Here is a 16,429-nt window from a genome sequence, read left to right as displayed (position 1 = left end):
TCTTTCTTAATATTTTCAAAATTAATAATTTTTCAATTGATCTTTGAATGATATAAGCACTGCTGGTAGCATCAACATGCTTGGCCAAAAGTAAGATAATCTAATGGAAATATAAGAGGCCCAAAAGCTGGGAATGGAGCTCAGTAGTAAAATATTTGCATAACATATGCAAGGCCCTGGCATCAGTCATCAGTACCCTGTCTCTCTCTCTCTCTCTCTCTCTCTCTCTCTCTCTCTCTCTCTCTCTCTCCTCTCTCTCTGTCTCTCCCTCTCTCGCTCTCACTCTTTCATTGATTTATTGTGAATTGTAATCATTTGTAATTGTTAATAATGGACTTATTCCTCTAAGGACAAGGCATTTCAAATCTCATCAGCAAATTTCACCTTAAGTCATGTAATATTTTATAGAACTTTGCAAATTATTGGAACACAGGGCAAGATTTTTAGAACCTCAAAGAGCCCAATTCTTATGTGGAAGCCACTATTTGCTTTACGCAAACAAACAAAAGGTTGTCCAATATGGGCAACCTTACCGAATTTATTTTCCTTGAAGTTTGTATTGTTTTCAGCACACAAATCTTCACGATTTTACTTTTCTCCATTGAAATTTTAAAAATGCTAAATCCTTGAAAGGAGGATGTCAGCTTCTATGGGAACTAACCTTGTTCATATCAGAAAACCAGGACTCAACTAAAATAACACCCCAACTCTAGTAGAACAGCAGGAAGTCTTGGAAAGCTCACAAGATTCCCTGTTCTGAGGTCTAGACCCCTCGGCTGGCACCAAGCAAATAATAACTAATAGTGAGCACTTTGAGATGCTCAGTCCCGAGGCACACTGGGTATTTTCAGATTAGAGGGACACTGACCTCAAAGCTTCAGGAGTTCTTCTTATCCATGAAATGAATCATGCTTATTTTTCAAAGCACTCTGTCTCCAGACTGCTTTATGTGGCCCTTACGGATTTAGGGCTGAAAGAAGTGGGACCTTTTCCTTCCATGCATAAGCAAACAAGCATCGCATCGGAGGGAGGGAGAAATGGACCCATGCTGCCATCTTGTGGCTGTAGCCTGATGCCATGGAAAGATGGAAAACCTTTCTGGTGGTGGACAGCATGTCTACATGCTTGGGAGAGAGGTAATGTCTCTGTTTGCTTTCTCCCAGGAGTGTGATCAAGTTCATATAGATGATGTTTCCTCAGACGACAATGGTCAGGACTTAAGGTAAGCTGTGCCTTTCAGTCTTCCATTTCCTACAGAAATTCAGCCACGGAGTTTTGCACATGTAATTATTTCTTTTATTTCTTTTTAATGTATTTTGGGTGTTGCAGTACCTACAGTTTTGCAACTGATGGCTTCCATGCAGCTGCAAGTAGTGCGAACCTTTGTTTGCCAACAGGTGTGAGAGGAGGAGTGGACTGGATGAGGAAGTTGGCTTTTCGCTACAGAAGAGTAAAGGAATTATACAACACCTACAAGAACAATGTAGGAGGTACGTGCAGCCAATTCCACCCAGCGTCAGCACCTTGGGTCTAGGTAGAGTTCAAACTGTAGTTTCATAGTGGAGATCAGCCTACTGGAAAACCTATCAGTGAATGCTCGCATTGAAAGGCACTGAGCCTGAATTTTTGCTGTCTTTGGATTACTAGAGGGAAATTGAATGCACCCTTGTGAAAAGACTTGGCCATTTGTGCATGCGTGTTTTGTGTGTGTGAAGCCATGTGTTTTATCAAGCAGGGTGTTTTCTCTGCTTCATCAGTGTTATTCTGACATCGGTGAAGCAGACAGACAAGGGAAGTGGTCGAGAGACCTTTGTAAGATGACAGCCACAATTACTGAGTTAGCCACAATCACTGTCAGAATAGACAAGCAGAGGCTTGTAAAAGTTCCAAGTGTGCAACAGGCCTATTTGATCTTTTTAAAAGTTGCGCATCTTCTGACGATGTATCTTTCCACTCACTGTAATCACTGTGGCTTTTTAAGAGTTCTAATACTCTGTAGGCAGTGCCTGAAACACATTACCTCTATTGATACAATTTGAGGCAGTATTTAAATTTTTATCCCCAAACTGCAGCCCTGGTGGTATTTCTAGATATAGGAAAAATGGTAATTTTTTTCACTATTAGAATCAATTTCAGGAAAACAAATTTCCAAGATTAGTTCTAAAATCACACATATTAATTCTTCTAGCAAGCTCATTTTTTTTTTTATGAAATGTGCTTGAGGAGCAAAACTCCAAAATAATCCAAAAGGAAATTATTTTTCTAAATACATATATGTAGTCTCCAACATGCAAATGGTCACGTGTGTGCCATAGAATAAGATAAATCAAATTTACATCCACAGTAAGTACACTGCACCCAGCTGTTTTCAACTTGAGGAGGGGGTCTAGGTGTCTCCGTTCCTGTGTATTTGCTAGCATTGAATCCCACCAAATGTTCAGTGAATACTTGGTAAGTGTAAGAAAGCAGGGCAGAGCCTCAGACTATGTGACTGTTTGAAGCTCCAGGAAAGGTTCTGAAGCACCACTGCATGGCTCCAGCGCCTGGGCGTACTTCCTAAGTCTTGCCTTGTGCAAGACACTTTTGAAATAAAACAGATTTCCTAGCTTAAATCACTTGTAAATAATATGTTTAACTTTTTTTCAACTAAACATCTCCTTGATAAATCTGGGACTGTTTATATTTGTATATCTCTCGCCTCCCTTTACAGAGTGTCGCTTAAATCATTTTAAAGTTGGGAGGACTTAATATATAATCTTCTTTCTTAACAAAGCTGATCAGTGATAAGAATTTATTCTCTGTCAGATATTACCATCTTTTTATTGAAATGTGAAAAGAGTGAGACCTTCTGGAAAGTGAAAGGTTTAATTTTAACTGGCCCCTATCACATACTGCGTGCACACTTCCAGTATATGAAATACAATTTAATTGGAGACCCTTCCCTTTGAACGGATATTTGCGTGAATTCAGTTTATCCTGAAAGCAAGTGGCTCTGCTTTTCTCTCTTTTCTTTTTTCCTTCTTCCCTTCTGTCCTTCCTTTCTTTTCTTCTTTTCTTTTCTTTTTGGTCAGTGTTAGGGCCTCTCACATGCTGGCCATGTGCTCGCCCACTGACGGATATCCCAGTATCTCTGTGAGATCTCCTGTCTCCCAGTCTCCCGGTCTCTAATTCCATTGCTTACACTTGGAGAGCACATCGGAATTCTCAGCGTAGCTATTTATTTCTTTTCAAAACACAAAGTATCATTAAAAGCAGGCACCGTCTTGAGAAACATTGTAACAGTGGCACAGGATGCTGCTGATATTTTTCCAAAATGGAACTATAATTACAAAGAGACAACATTTCATGTGGCCCATTGTGTTCTAGCTGGAAGAACCCAAGTTCTCCTCCCTAATTGACATACCCCAGCCTCCTCGATGGTATCAGGTCTAGAAGATGCTGAGCTTTTCAGCTCCTGGGTTAAATTCCAGTCTTTGAGAGTGGGAGGGGTGGGAGGTCACTGGGGTCTGTTTTCCCTGTGTCATATCTCTAGTGTCTAGCCAAGTGTCTGGCCCCTAAGTGTTGCATAGTAAGAATTCATTGAATGGATGGTGAGTAGTCGTTCTGAAAGGATGAATCCCTGCTGCTATAAGTCTATACCTCTTTATTTATGACACCCCCAAGATAAAACTTGTTTATTCTAGACAGAGACACACCAAACTCCGTATTCCAGAGAGAGTTCAACTCCTGACTGCATCTTTTTTTTTCTTGGTGTTTCAGGACTCCTTGGCCCTGCCAAGAGGGATGCATGGCTGCAGTTAAGAGCAGAGATAGAAGGCCTAACGGATTCCTGGCTAACGAATGCACTTAAGTCTTTATCAATCATTAGTACGAGGTGAGTGGGATTGTTGCCCTTCTACCGCAATGATGTGAACAATCGGGGTCCAGCAGCACTAGAGAGAAAAACTGTGCCCATTCTTAGCAATTTACCACTTAAGGGGTTTTGCTTGTGTGTGTGTCTCTGTGTGTGCAAGTTTGTGTGTCTGTGTGTATCTGTGCATGCACATGTGTGTGTGCATATGTGTGTATTTGTATGTCTGTGTGTGTGTACCCATGTGTGTTTGTGCCTGTGTGTGTGTGTGTGTGTGTGTGTCTTTTGGGACTGTAGGAGAGCTACTGCTCTCAGAATACAGGAGATCACTTCTCTCTACCCATATATCATCACAACTACTGTTAATAACACAGGGAAGTAATGTAATTTGCCCCCAAGAAGGCATCAGTGCAATGTTGGTAAGAAAATCCAAAGCATGGTAACAAAATCAAAAGCAGCCTTTTTTGTTAAAAGGATGCATGGTTTAGGTCTAATAGATAATATGCCCCATTTAAGGACATCAGAAAACCACAGGAAGATCTTGGCAACTTCTCTAGCCTTGTGTTGTATCTGCAAGCTTGTTAATATAGATGACAAAATTGCAAAGATTTTCAAGTTGTTTTCCAACTTTGTGCTATGAGTAATAATTCAACAGTAGCATAAATTTGGGAAGTGATGGCCTGTGGGTAAGATGTATCTTTGGGTTTGTTTTTTTCTTATTTCATAGTTTTATTTCTGGCTTGGGGGATCTATAAAGATACAGTTAACCAATGCCTGGGTAACACATAGGCATAAAAAGAGGTGTTATCCAGACAGATAGCCAATGCTCAAAAAAGTTTGCCAGAGTGAAAGAGCCCAGTACCTATGGCATAAAACTAAATTTGTGTGTCAGATCTGACATGTGGGTCCTTCTTGGTCACATGATTAGAAACTTCCCAATCAGAGAAAGTCCCTGCTGTGGTGTGGGCTTGTGTGTAGCTTCCTCTGTCAGCTGAGGCAGACATGAACACTCTGTTCAGCTCTTTGTGTCATGCTCTAATGGAAATCCCAGCAGACATGACGACTCCTGGGTCCAGCCGGGTAGTCCCGGGAATTTGATCTGTGGAATCAACATAAAAGAGAAAACAATGTTTTACTCTGTATGTAGAAAGGCAACAGTCGGGGTGAATGTGCAGGGATCTTAGGAGCACATTATAATTCTGTGTGCAAGAACTGCCCAACAGATAAAGCAGCTTTGGGAGGGATGCACATGAAACAGTGAGAGAAGAAAGGGACACCCTTCCCAGCCACCTGGGGTAACAGATGTTGCAGTGAGAGCACCCTCACAGGACAAAGCAACGTGGACATGCAACTTCCTGCACTGTAATATCTGTACCTGTGACATAATCAGCCAAAGGTCGGGGACTGTGGGTGGTGAAAACCTTGAAATTGTATGTTGGATGTAGAGACACATGCTCTACAAGATTATGTCAGCAGCTTATTTACAGATCTTTCTATGAATATCCTAAATCAAGGATGCTTGAACTTAATAGATGAGTAGAAATAAACAGCCTTAGAAAAGCAAGTCAATACTCACTGACTAATGACTAATGAGTTACTATAAAAGTTGATAAGTTATCCAGCTATTTTAACACTAACATGTTGGAAATTTTTCATAAAGCCCAAAATTATAGGGAAAACAAATTATTTGATAAAATATGTGTCAGAATTCCCAGCAAAGCTGAGTTATCTTCTTACCATAAGTGTTCTATCTATCACTAAGGAAGTAACTCCGTACAGGGGAACAATAAATCAAAACAAGAAGCCTCAAGATAGCATTATACACAGTCATAAGAAACAAAAAGCAATCTAAACAATTAAATATATCTATTACAACAACTGTCAAAAGAGATTGCTCATAGATGAAATGAGGACATAGATAAAATGACACAAGTATAGACTCAAAAATCACACAAGCAGAATAAGAAATTAAACAATTTCTTATACATAGTGTATAATTCCTAATGGGGAAATAAATTCAGAAATGAAGACAGAAGCAAATCTCTGGATGGTAATTAACCATTGATACTACTCATTTTCTTCTGTATACTTGTCCTTTTCAAGTTTTCAGTTGTAGAGTGTTGATGGGTTTGAAAAATAGCCTAAGTGCTAATATCGCATAATGAAAATAATGAAACTTCATTTCAAAGCCAGCTCTCCAAACTTAGACGGCCTGTGTCTTACATCACTTACATCACATCACTTTCCTCTCATTATGTAAGATTAAGATGACTCTGAGTAGCATCTTGCTCTGACAAAACGTTATGTCAGAGAAGGTCTTGGTTTATGCATTCGTTTTAATAATCTGCCATTTCAGGGGGTGTCTTTTGGCTGACAGCACTAGTGACTAAAGGGTAAAAGGGGTGATTGCCTGCGGAACTTAGGAACAACAGTGTCAGTTTTCAGGCTGTCCTGTTGGAAATTATTTACCTCTAGAAAGCAAATGTGTATGTTTCATCCCTGTTAGGAGTAACTGTGTAAATGTCTTGGTAACGACGACCCAGCTGATTCCTGCTCTGGCGAAGGTCCTGCTCTACAGCTTAGGAGGTGCTTTCCCCATTGAGAATATTTACAGTGCAACAAAAATAGGTAAGGAGACTGTTTGAAATTCTGTATGAAGCATAGCCACATCTGTGGAGTATATATATATATATATATATATATATATATATATATATATATTTATTTATGTATATTATTGTGTACATATATGTATTTTTACATGATTCTCTTTTAATCAATTTTTATTACCACATCCAGCAAATTTGGAAATGCCTGAAATAACAAAATCACATGTAATTCGTGATACATATGTATATTTTATGACAACTCTTATCTAGTGAAATGCTGAATTCAGTATTTAGGCAATACGAACTCATTCTGCCCAAATCGCACAGTACATGAGCATATGTTGTCTGGATGATACGTGCTCCAGCTCAGTGTTTAATAGTTCAATTAATTTATGAGGTTATATCTTTGCACGTTCAATAATACTGATCTAAGGTCAAAAAACACAGTTTTTTTGGCATCATTGAGAAGTCTCAGATTAATTCTACAGCAATCAAAAATTATTTCAAAGACAAGAGAGTATTTTTCATAAAGCAGAATATGTCCTTTTAATATTTATTACATGAATGCCTGGAATATGCATGCTTTCCAGTACACACTAGGACTCAGATAACTGCAGCCCACTTCCCAGCTAATATCTGTCTATGGAGCCATCTTCGTCTTAAAGTATGACCGTCTGCAGAGTCTGACCTCCAGGTACCACTCAAAAACAAAACCTCATCAAGTTCTGCCATCTTGAGAGAGTTAAAAGACCATGTGTTCCACTGTTTGTAGAGGAAGCTCCTGGGAGAACAAATAGGTTATTCAATGTGCCCTAAAGGACAACAAAATTACCTGTTGGTACTTTGAGGAATTCAAAATCCTGAAGTCTCCTAGCCAGCATAGCTAGCCCTCAGTCTTGTGAAGGTTGCAGGCATTTGGGGAGAAAAGTTAGGGAGAGTGACGCTTTCTTAAAGTGTATTATGCCACAGCATCACGTGGACTACAACAAATCAGAGCCTAGACTAAGATCCCATACAACATTCTATGACAATACATGCATCATACCCAGAAGACAGACAGGTAGAATGGGATTTTCCTTTTTTTTTTTAATTTTTGGACAATGCAAATGATTTTTATATTAAAATAAATGTTTATTTTACTGAAAGGATGATATTCTTGAGAAAATATTATTTTATTATTTTTTTCCTTAGTGACTAGTAATATATATATATATTTTTTTTTCTCATTCTTAACTATCAGATTAAGAAAGGGGAAAAAAATCAAAAGTTTCAATGGCTGCCAGAACATTTTTGGAAAGAAATTCAGGAGAAGATGCCAAATGTTGTAAAGATACAGCATGGCTGCTATTTCCATGGCAACACCATAGGGCACCCTCAGCAACCCTGCTGCAGTCACTGCTGTGGTCAGCTGGACAGCATGCTTGATACAATTAATCTGACTCCCACACACTTTTTAAAAAGAGTTAATTTATCAAGGTAACTCTATATTTTAGTATTTTTTCTGTCCTCAGAAATGAGACTTCAGTTTTCCTCAATAATATATCCAATTGACTTGCCTACCCAAAAGATAAATTGCATAAAATTCATTCGTAGGATATAAATAAATGCTGTAGAATCTTGCATTTGACTATAAACTTGTTCCACTACTCTTTCAATGGAGTGAAAACACACTGATATCTTTTTGGAATCAAATTCTCAGGCTTACTATCTTTCTTACAATACCAAAAGCATCCATTGAATAACCTATCTTAAATTAAAAGCGATCGTATTCAAATATGTGTTGATTTGCAATTGCAGAGGTCATCGCTTGCTCAAATGTTGTCCAGGAGATATTAACTAACACTTTGCGAATCTCTAGGTTAAGGAGTGTCATGGCCTGAAGAATAAGCGATGCATTGTTTTTCAGGCAAGGAAAGCTGTTTTGAGCGTATAGTGTCCAGATTTGGCACTAACATAACTTATGTTGTGATTGGAGATGGCCGAGATGAGGAGCATGCTGCCAACCAGGTAACTTCGCTCTGAACTCTATCTCATTTATCTTCCAGGAAAAGAAAGTTGCTTTGAACGAATAATGCAAAGGTTTGGCAGAAAAGTAGTATATGTTGTAATTGGGGATGGTGTAGAAGAAGAGCAGGCAGCGAAAAAGGTAACCTGTCTCAAACAATGTTGGTGTGATACTCCTAGCACAAGCCCTTTTGTTTGCATTCCTGTAGTTTGGCCCAATGGCAGCTTGACACGTGATTGACATTTATAGATGCAAATCAATAAGAGCATGGGAGAGTCAATGTTGACCTGCAAATAAACCATTTGGAGTCTAGCATTTCATGCCTGGAATTCGATAGGAAATGCAAGAAAATTTATGGATATTTACTCAAGTGTATGAAATATATTGTATGTAAGAAATATATTCATACACTTAGAGCATGTACGTAACACACACACATACCCACACTGTGTACACAATGATAAACAAACTAATGAAATCTACCAGAGGAAGAAGTTTAACAAGCTCATAGCACAGTCAGTAATGGTAGCCATTGACTCTCAAATACCACAAACTCCTTGTCAGTGCCTGGGGACTGTGAAGTTCCTTGATACTAAATGCTGAAGATAAGCCTGATAGCAGAAGGAAAGTTTGTAAGAAGCCTTAATCAACGTGGTTGGAATAGGGGTATTTTTTATTATTTTTGTGCCAGCTTCCTTAGAGTTTCACAGGCTAGTCACATCTAGAGTTTCTCATGTGTTTCAGTGGTACTTGAGCTCCAAGCAGTGGCTTTGAACATTTGCAGGAGATCTCACCAGCCCTACTTATTTAAACGAGCTTTTTGTCTGATGCATAATTCTGACGAAGAAGCAGGGCAGTTATGAGATCACTAAGTGGTTTGTTCAGCATCAGAGGAGGAATGATAAGAAATTAGTTCTCCATAGCAGACAACCCAACACTGTATCCTCTACCTCCTTCACTGAAGGGCCATGAAGTAAAAACAAGTCTATAAATGACATTTTTAGATTATTAAAGAATAATCCTCCTCAGAATTAAGAATAGTCCTCCTTATCTGCAGGCAATTTAAATCACCTTCTAATAAACACACATATCACAGTGTTGACCCAATTTCTGTCTCCTCTAGAATAATCAGAATAAATAGTTTCATAGGAGAGTTTATGAGCATAATAGAAAGGTAGCCCAGTCAACTCAAAGCCAGCAAACTGGAGGCAGGGGAATGGGCTCAACTGTGGAAGGTTTGCAGGCATCCCTGTCAGCTGCCTTCTAGGTTTCCATGCTTTTCCATTCTGTTAAGAGAGCTGGTGACACGGAGCTCTCTGGGTGTTAATTAGCAGTGACTGTGACTCAAGACAGCATGCTGGTCCCAAGGACGTTCTGTGCGAGGTCAGCCCTGTAGCCTCAAACAACTCAGCCTGCCCTGCTGCCTGCTGTTTGAGATGCTTACATCACATGCAGTTGCCATCTCTTGTGGAGTTTATGGGCATCTGGAATTCATGTGGTTTTAATCTTCCACCTTGGCACCATAATTACACATAGCAAACAGCAGACCCTCGAACAAATACGAATACGTCTTCAGCCTCTATGAAATTTATTTAAGTCTAGGAAAGAACAAATAAGGCTCACTTTCCTACACCAATAAAAATGTGTTTGTTAATAATAGAGACTAATCAAGTTCATGCTAGTTAGCCACACTGGGAATTACAGACTGTGGCCGTGTGTCCTTTCTGCTTTAAAACTCATGCTCCGGGGGAAATAGCTTGACTCCAAATGGATCACAACTTTGGATAGAATGCTATTTTCAAATGGTTGTTCAAGTAGGTACAGTTTGGGTGATGGGTGAAGGCTACGATTCTATTTGGAAGCACAGGTGGCTGGTTTCCCTGGCACCCAGAATGCATGCTTTTCTGTTGAACATAGAAGTAATTGCATGTGCAGGCATCCTGAGTCCTGTTTTATTATTCCAAATAGATCTGAGCTGAAATGCAAAACACTCTGCTTCTCAAATTCTTTGCTCTAATGAACTAAAACCTGGGTTTGTAAAATTTAAGAGGAAAAAAAATTAAATCTTAGCAACAAGAATGATAACCGTATTCTGCTCTCAAAATACACAATGTGAGATGGATATGTAAATCTTAAATTTTCTAGAAGCTATGTTTAGAAGTAAACAGAAACAAGTAGAATCAACTAATAATATCTATTAATTGGCCCAATCTGTATCAAATATTATGTTTTAATGTCTAGTTTATATTAGAATTATTGATGAGATGTCTACATTCCTGTGTTGGTCTTAATCTGGTTTTGAAATTCAGAATATATTTTAAATTGGACTAAACATATTACAAGTGCTCATAGCCACGTGTGGTTGGTGGTGGCTACCATACTGAGCAGCAAAGAATTATGTAGCAATAATGATTATTATAAAGCTTCATTTAAAAATATCTCTTTCATATGTATAAATATATAATTTCTACTGCATCAAGACCACATTCCATTCCTATATGTCCTAGAAGATATTTTAAGTTCAATCTAAGAAATAATGCCATTGTTTTGTAATTTACCAAAGAACATTTATTCATTATTTCCAAAGAGGTCTCCTCAGGTCGTTTTTACAATCAGTTTTTCCTTTAAAGTCTGAATGCTACATCTGTAGTGCACGCTAGCACATCTCTGGAAGGCCACAAACCAGCATGCCATCTAAGATTATTTCTGTCCACTCGGAGATGGTATGTCCCTGTTAAAACTGTATGTTTGAATTTTCTTCCTCTCTCTCTTGTACTAGTGAAATAAACCAGGTCATCCTAGACAAGTAAGAATACTATCAATTCTATTAGTTTTATTTTACATCATCCAGTTTGAAATTGTTTTTTACATAAGTAGTGATTCACTCTCTTTTTCTCCCTAATTGCCAAAGGCCTACGCATTTAGGAAGCTCATAGTCTTTATAAATTTAACTTATTTTTTCACCAAGGAATGGCCTTTTAAAGGTGGCATACCGGTTGGTAGTTGTCCCTCAGCCATTCAGGCTTTCTATGCTGACACGCTTTCCCCAGTGTTGACCTTGGTGACACTGATTCACAGAGAAGTGATTAAACCACCCAGGAAGCTCAGTATTGGACGTTATGCCATGAAAATCCAGTTCAGATCTATTTCTCTGATCTTCAAAAAAGTTCACATTGGTACCGCCAGACCTCCACCTGTGGCCTTGAACTTGAGTGAGCAGCACGCCCTGGTGTGTGCTGTCTCCATGGGATGATGGTTATGATCTGTCTCCATTCTTTCCCCCTCCCCTCTCCCCTCTTTCCTTGTCTTGACCACACAGCACAACATGCCTTTTTGGAGAATATCCAGCCACTCGGACCTCTTGGCTCTACACCAAGCACTGGAATTAGAGTATTTGTAACTGTCTTCTCTAGCTGGGGATCCATTTTTTTTTTATATTTCAAGTACACTGAATTTGTAATGTGTGATCCAGTGCCGCTGGCTTCTTCTGCACATATAAATGGTCTTAAAGGATGAAATCATACTTGGAATGAAAACTCCAGAGTGAAGAATTCAGGTTGCTGAATGGAATTAAAACTTTAGTGCTACAGAAAGGAAACTCTATGGTCTTACTATCTTTACAACACTTTCATGGTTTTTTTTTTTTTTAAAAAAAAAAAAAATCTGTGGAGGTTGCTGACACACACCAAGTGAGTCCTAACTGGAATTAACAGCTTTAGTAAACAACGTGAGCCCGCCCGAGCCACGGCACCTGTTCTGCCTCCGACAAGGTGGTCGAAAACATTCCTCAAAATGGGAGCTCTTCTCAACCCTGAGGTTTGAATCTGACTTTCAGCCTACCTAGCCCAGAAAATCTGAATCGGAATGCACTCAGACTGTATATGACAGTCCTATCTAGACCTGTAATTTGTGTAAATTATTGATGAAAATAATTTACTGTGACTTTATTAGCAGCTGACTCTGAAAGCGGATGCAGTTTTTCTTTTATTTGTTGGGGCGGGACGAGGGCCGGGGAAATGGGAATAGAATATTGTCTCTTTTTTAAGTTTGGCAAAGAGAATGTTCATATTGATGTGCTGTGCCTTAAAGACGAGACAGCGTTTGTGTGTTACAATGTAACTTTGGCTAAAATCTCTGTAGATAATGAAACAAAACAGAGCAATCAAACCAAAAAGAAAACCTTGTTGATAAGTCTTCACATGACCAAATTTAAAATTCAAGCTATCGGTTTAATACCAAATTGTCAACAAAGTGAGGATTTGTTAAAAATGAGAAACCAATAACAATCATAGTACAAGAAAGCTTGCATTTTATTTGGGTTCTGAATAATTCCAGTAATCAGTGTGAGTCAACTATCTGAACATCCAATCAGAAGCAGAAGGTGTAGGAGACTGTGGGTTCTTTATTTAGAAAGAGAAATATATATTGAAGTCTCACGTATCTGTTCTTACAGTTTTCCTGAAGAAAACTAAGAGCCATATTCATGTCAACTTACCCAATTTTAGTTTACGTCTGGATATGTGTCAGTTGCTTAGAGGACGGTATCGTGGTGCAAATCATTGGCAAATAACATCCAAGTCATTTTTAGAATGTGCTATGGGTGTAGCTTAAAATGCACATGAGTAGACACAAAAAAGTACATTTGTCTTCCATGCCATTGCAAAAGTGAGTGTCATCAGTGATAGAAGGCAGGTATACAGGGAAGTTCCCAAAGGAAAAAGCCTAAATCTATGAATTTTTTTAATATAATGTCATCACAGATTAATTATCAAACAACCTAGACCTTGACAGTTATCATAAGATCACAATACCAATCTCCTTGGAACACATCAGTCCAGGATCTCCCCATTACAGGCAGGAATACATTGGTTTCCTCCTGTATGGTTGCTGAACAATGCCTGCATTCATTGCGGGGAGAGCCTGTCATCGTTGTGTCTGCATGTCGTCTTGTTTTGCTTGTGTGTAGCCCGTATTGGTAACACGATACAGATTCTCTTCTCATTTGCTATGACATGGTTTTGCCTTGTGGAAATTTAAGACTTCAAGGAGTAAAATATTTTAATGGTATGAGCTCTGAAGCTCTCTGCATTCAGAATGGCATTAGATGGACCATAGAGCCCAGTCCACTTGTTTGTCAAAGCCCCTTGTCGGAGGCTGGTTCATAGTAGGTCCTCACCTGAGACTTTGCAACTTACATAAGTCCGACAATGAACAGTCTGGAGGACTGTATTTCTTTAGAGAATGTTATGGCCATGTTTACAAAGGGTAGAAAGAAAATGAGATCATTCTGCATAAGGCAGGTACTTCCTATATAATCCCTACTTTTCAAATGTTGTGACTTTTTGTTACCCTTCCCCCAGTGCTATAGTGACGAATTATAATCAAGATGTTTTAACCCTAGTAATATTAATAATGATTTTACACTTCTGCTGGTCTTCAGCTTGAAAGTGGTTAAGAAATCAAAGACTTTCTTGCTTATTGCCAGTACTCATGTGTGTGCGCGTAAACCTTAAATATTTATTATCTGACTGAAATGAAGTTAGTTTGGCACATGGCCAGCTCCTTTCCTTGATGGCCCTGCCTCAGAAGTTGTCATTCTTTTTGAAATCTGATGAGCATGGCTTCCCACACTTGCTCCACTTGAGGGTCAGGCAGGCTCCCCTTTTCCAAACGCACAGGGACTGGCTGCTGGCACCCTCCCTGTTATTTCCCATAAGTCCTTTTCTTTCCCCTGTGTGCCTGGCCAGGAGAGGCAGTGGTGTAACACCTACAGGTGCTGCTGATAGGGAGAAGATTCAGGCAGCACAGCACTGGTGACAGCCAGAAAGCTACGGGCCCCGTCTGGTCGTGCTCAAACTACAGCTCTTCCCTTCCCACCCTACGACAGGACAAACCCTCTTCCTTTCCAAAAACACAACATCAGCCAAACAGCAATAAAGAAAACCAGCCTCATGGGCAGTTCCTCCATTCTATTTTTTATGTAGAATATTGTGCCTTATTGCAAATGAGTTAGAAAACTGTTCTCCAACTCAAATGGGTTTTGGGCTATTACATATTCAAGCTTGGTATGATATTAGAAAAAAAAACTGCCTTATATTGCACCTTAAAAATATCAAGACCCTATAACTAATGAAATAGGTGGCCTGACTATAATATTATAGCATACATCTAAGATGATAAAAAAAAACTGAAGAAATATGTAAATCCAATGCAGAGATAAAAATAAGATTTTAAGATTGTATGGTCTGTGCACAAAAATAGGTACTGTCTGGTGAGCTAAGATCAAACTAGCTTCAACAGCATGCCCTACTGTGAAGTTTTTATAAAGCCTGCTCATTTGTGACAAGCCTACATTCTCGGTGGATATGGTGTTTAGTGTTTATTTTCCACACAAACCTAAGCCTCATGAGCCAAAGCTGCATCTTCACTCCCAGCTATGGTGGTGTTATGGGGATCTCACAGTCAAAGTCAAAGGTTTCTGTTATGTATTAGTAAAGGATAGATTATCGGGGCCTACATAATTTAAATAAATGTAAATTAATATTAAAAGCTTGTAAAAATATGTACATCTTTACTATTTCTCAATAAATACCTTTGCAACTGTTTTCATTTTCTTCATTCTTCCATTTTGTAGAAATTTTAATGTACTTGATTCTAAATCACATGAAATCCATGTTTAAGTCTCTGAAGGTGTGTTTCCTTTTTGTGCCTATACTACAGAGTTTTCACTGAAGGCAAATTGAAATATAATAGAAAGTGTCACAAATGAACACTGTAAAGTGGCTGGCTTGTGAGGATGTCAGCTGCATGCAGGAATCTTCATTCATTCAGTTACAATCATAATATAGCCCAAATGTGCTAATAATCAGATGGCATCTATTAGAGCTTGTAGACGGTTATGGTGTTTATTTTTGTATGTCTGGATGTGTGGGGTGTTCACTTCTCACATCCCACACGCACATGAAGGGGTCTCAGACAGCCATCTGTGGGCGTCAGCTCCATGCTCTGGGTCTGAACTCAAGTTGCCAGCTTGTCCCTCGGCCTGCTGAACCATCTCACCAGCCCGTAATAGAAAATCCCTTTAGAAGACTATGACTGTGACTGTCATAATCTGTAGCTCATTGTTATCGGTATCTTCCGAGGTAATAGAAAAGCATTTGCACAAAATGTGTGTAGCAGTTTTTTATCACATGTGTGCTATTAATTTCTTCACAAGGGCATTGCTTACATGAAGGTCAAAGACAAATTTCAGAACTGCTTTAACTCATTCATAATTTAAAAGAACATTGGCCTCCAAATTAACAAAATTTAGAGGGAATTATGTGAGGATGCTCTAGCAAACATTCCAGCCTATATAATACAATAAATGTGTTTAAAATTAATGGAGCAGATGAACTTCTCTCTGGCCTCTCACATCTAACTACCACTGAAAGGTGAGTTTTTGAAAAATACTGAATTTTTTGTACGCTGGGCTCCAAATGATTCTGTCTCCCTTGCCTATCCATTATACCTGCTTGGATGAACATGTATGCACCCCGCCCCCAGCCATGTATGCTCCTAGCCTGATCACATCTCTCCACAATTGCCATCCTGCCCAGAGCCATCATCATTTTCCACTCGTGTCACAATTAGCCTCTTGGTGAGTGTCCTGATTGGGCCCTCACATGCCTTGAGTACCTGTCACTCTTGAATCAGAACATATTCTTCGGCCCCACGAAGTCTCCATCAAATGCCTTCCCTCCCCATTCAGCATGCGCATCTGTACAATGACTCCTGAAGCCTACATGAATGGCCCAGTGATTGTAAGTAGTTCATCCTCACGTCCCACCTTCCTCTGCTTAATTTCCTACTTCTTGGCAAACACTGGCAGCCAGCATCTGGAGACACTCATCTCTATTATTTTTCCTTCTGGAGAAGATTTTCACCCAGACACTTTCATTGCTTATCTTCTAACACTCCTGCAGG

At 39.1% G+C, this 16,429-nt stretch overlaps 1 protein-coding gene across 4 annotated transcripts in view; it reads left to right on the top strand.

Moving 5' to 3' along the window:
- The window catches only part of Eya4 (EYA transcriptional coactivator and phosphatase 4), a 253,327-nt gene extending 238,259 nt beyond the window's left edge, over positions 1-15,068 (top strand). The window contains exons 14-19 of one of the 4 annotated variants that reach the window (XM_060373192.1): positions 1,164-1,222; positions 1,330-1,490; positions 3,760-3,874; positions 6,357-6,478; positions 8,366-8,466; positions 11,784-15,068. In XM_060373192.1, coding sequence (XP_060229175.1) covers positions 1,164-1,222; positions 1,330-1,490; positions 3,760-3,874; positions 6,357-6,478; positions 8,366-8,466; positions 11,784-11,864 — 639 coding nt within the window. In that variant the 3' untranslated portion in view covers positions 11,865-15,068. Of the gene's footprint in view, positions 1-1,163; positions 1,223-1,329; positions 1,491-3,759; positions 3,875-6,356; positions 6,479-8,365; positions 8,467-8,504; positions 10,630-11,783 lie in introns of those variants that run through there. The other 3 variants (XM_060373193.1, XM_060373194.1, XM_060373191.1) reach the window with 3 other exon arrangements.
- The last annotated feature ends 1,361 nt before the right edge of the window (positions 15,069-16,429 follow it).

Source organism: Meriones unguiculatus, chromosome 20 (genome assembly GCF_030254825.1).
Source record: "Meriones unguiculatus strain TT.TT164.6M chromosome 20, Bangor_MerUng_6.1, whole genome shotgun sequence".
Lineage (NCBI taxonomy): Eukaryota > Metazoa > Chordata > Mammalia > Rodentia > Muridae > Meriones > Meriones unguiculatus.
The sequence above is the reverse complement of the archived record's forward strand: the minus strand, read 5'-3'. Positions and strand labels throughout refer to the sequence as shown.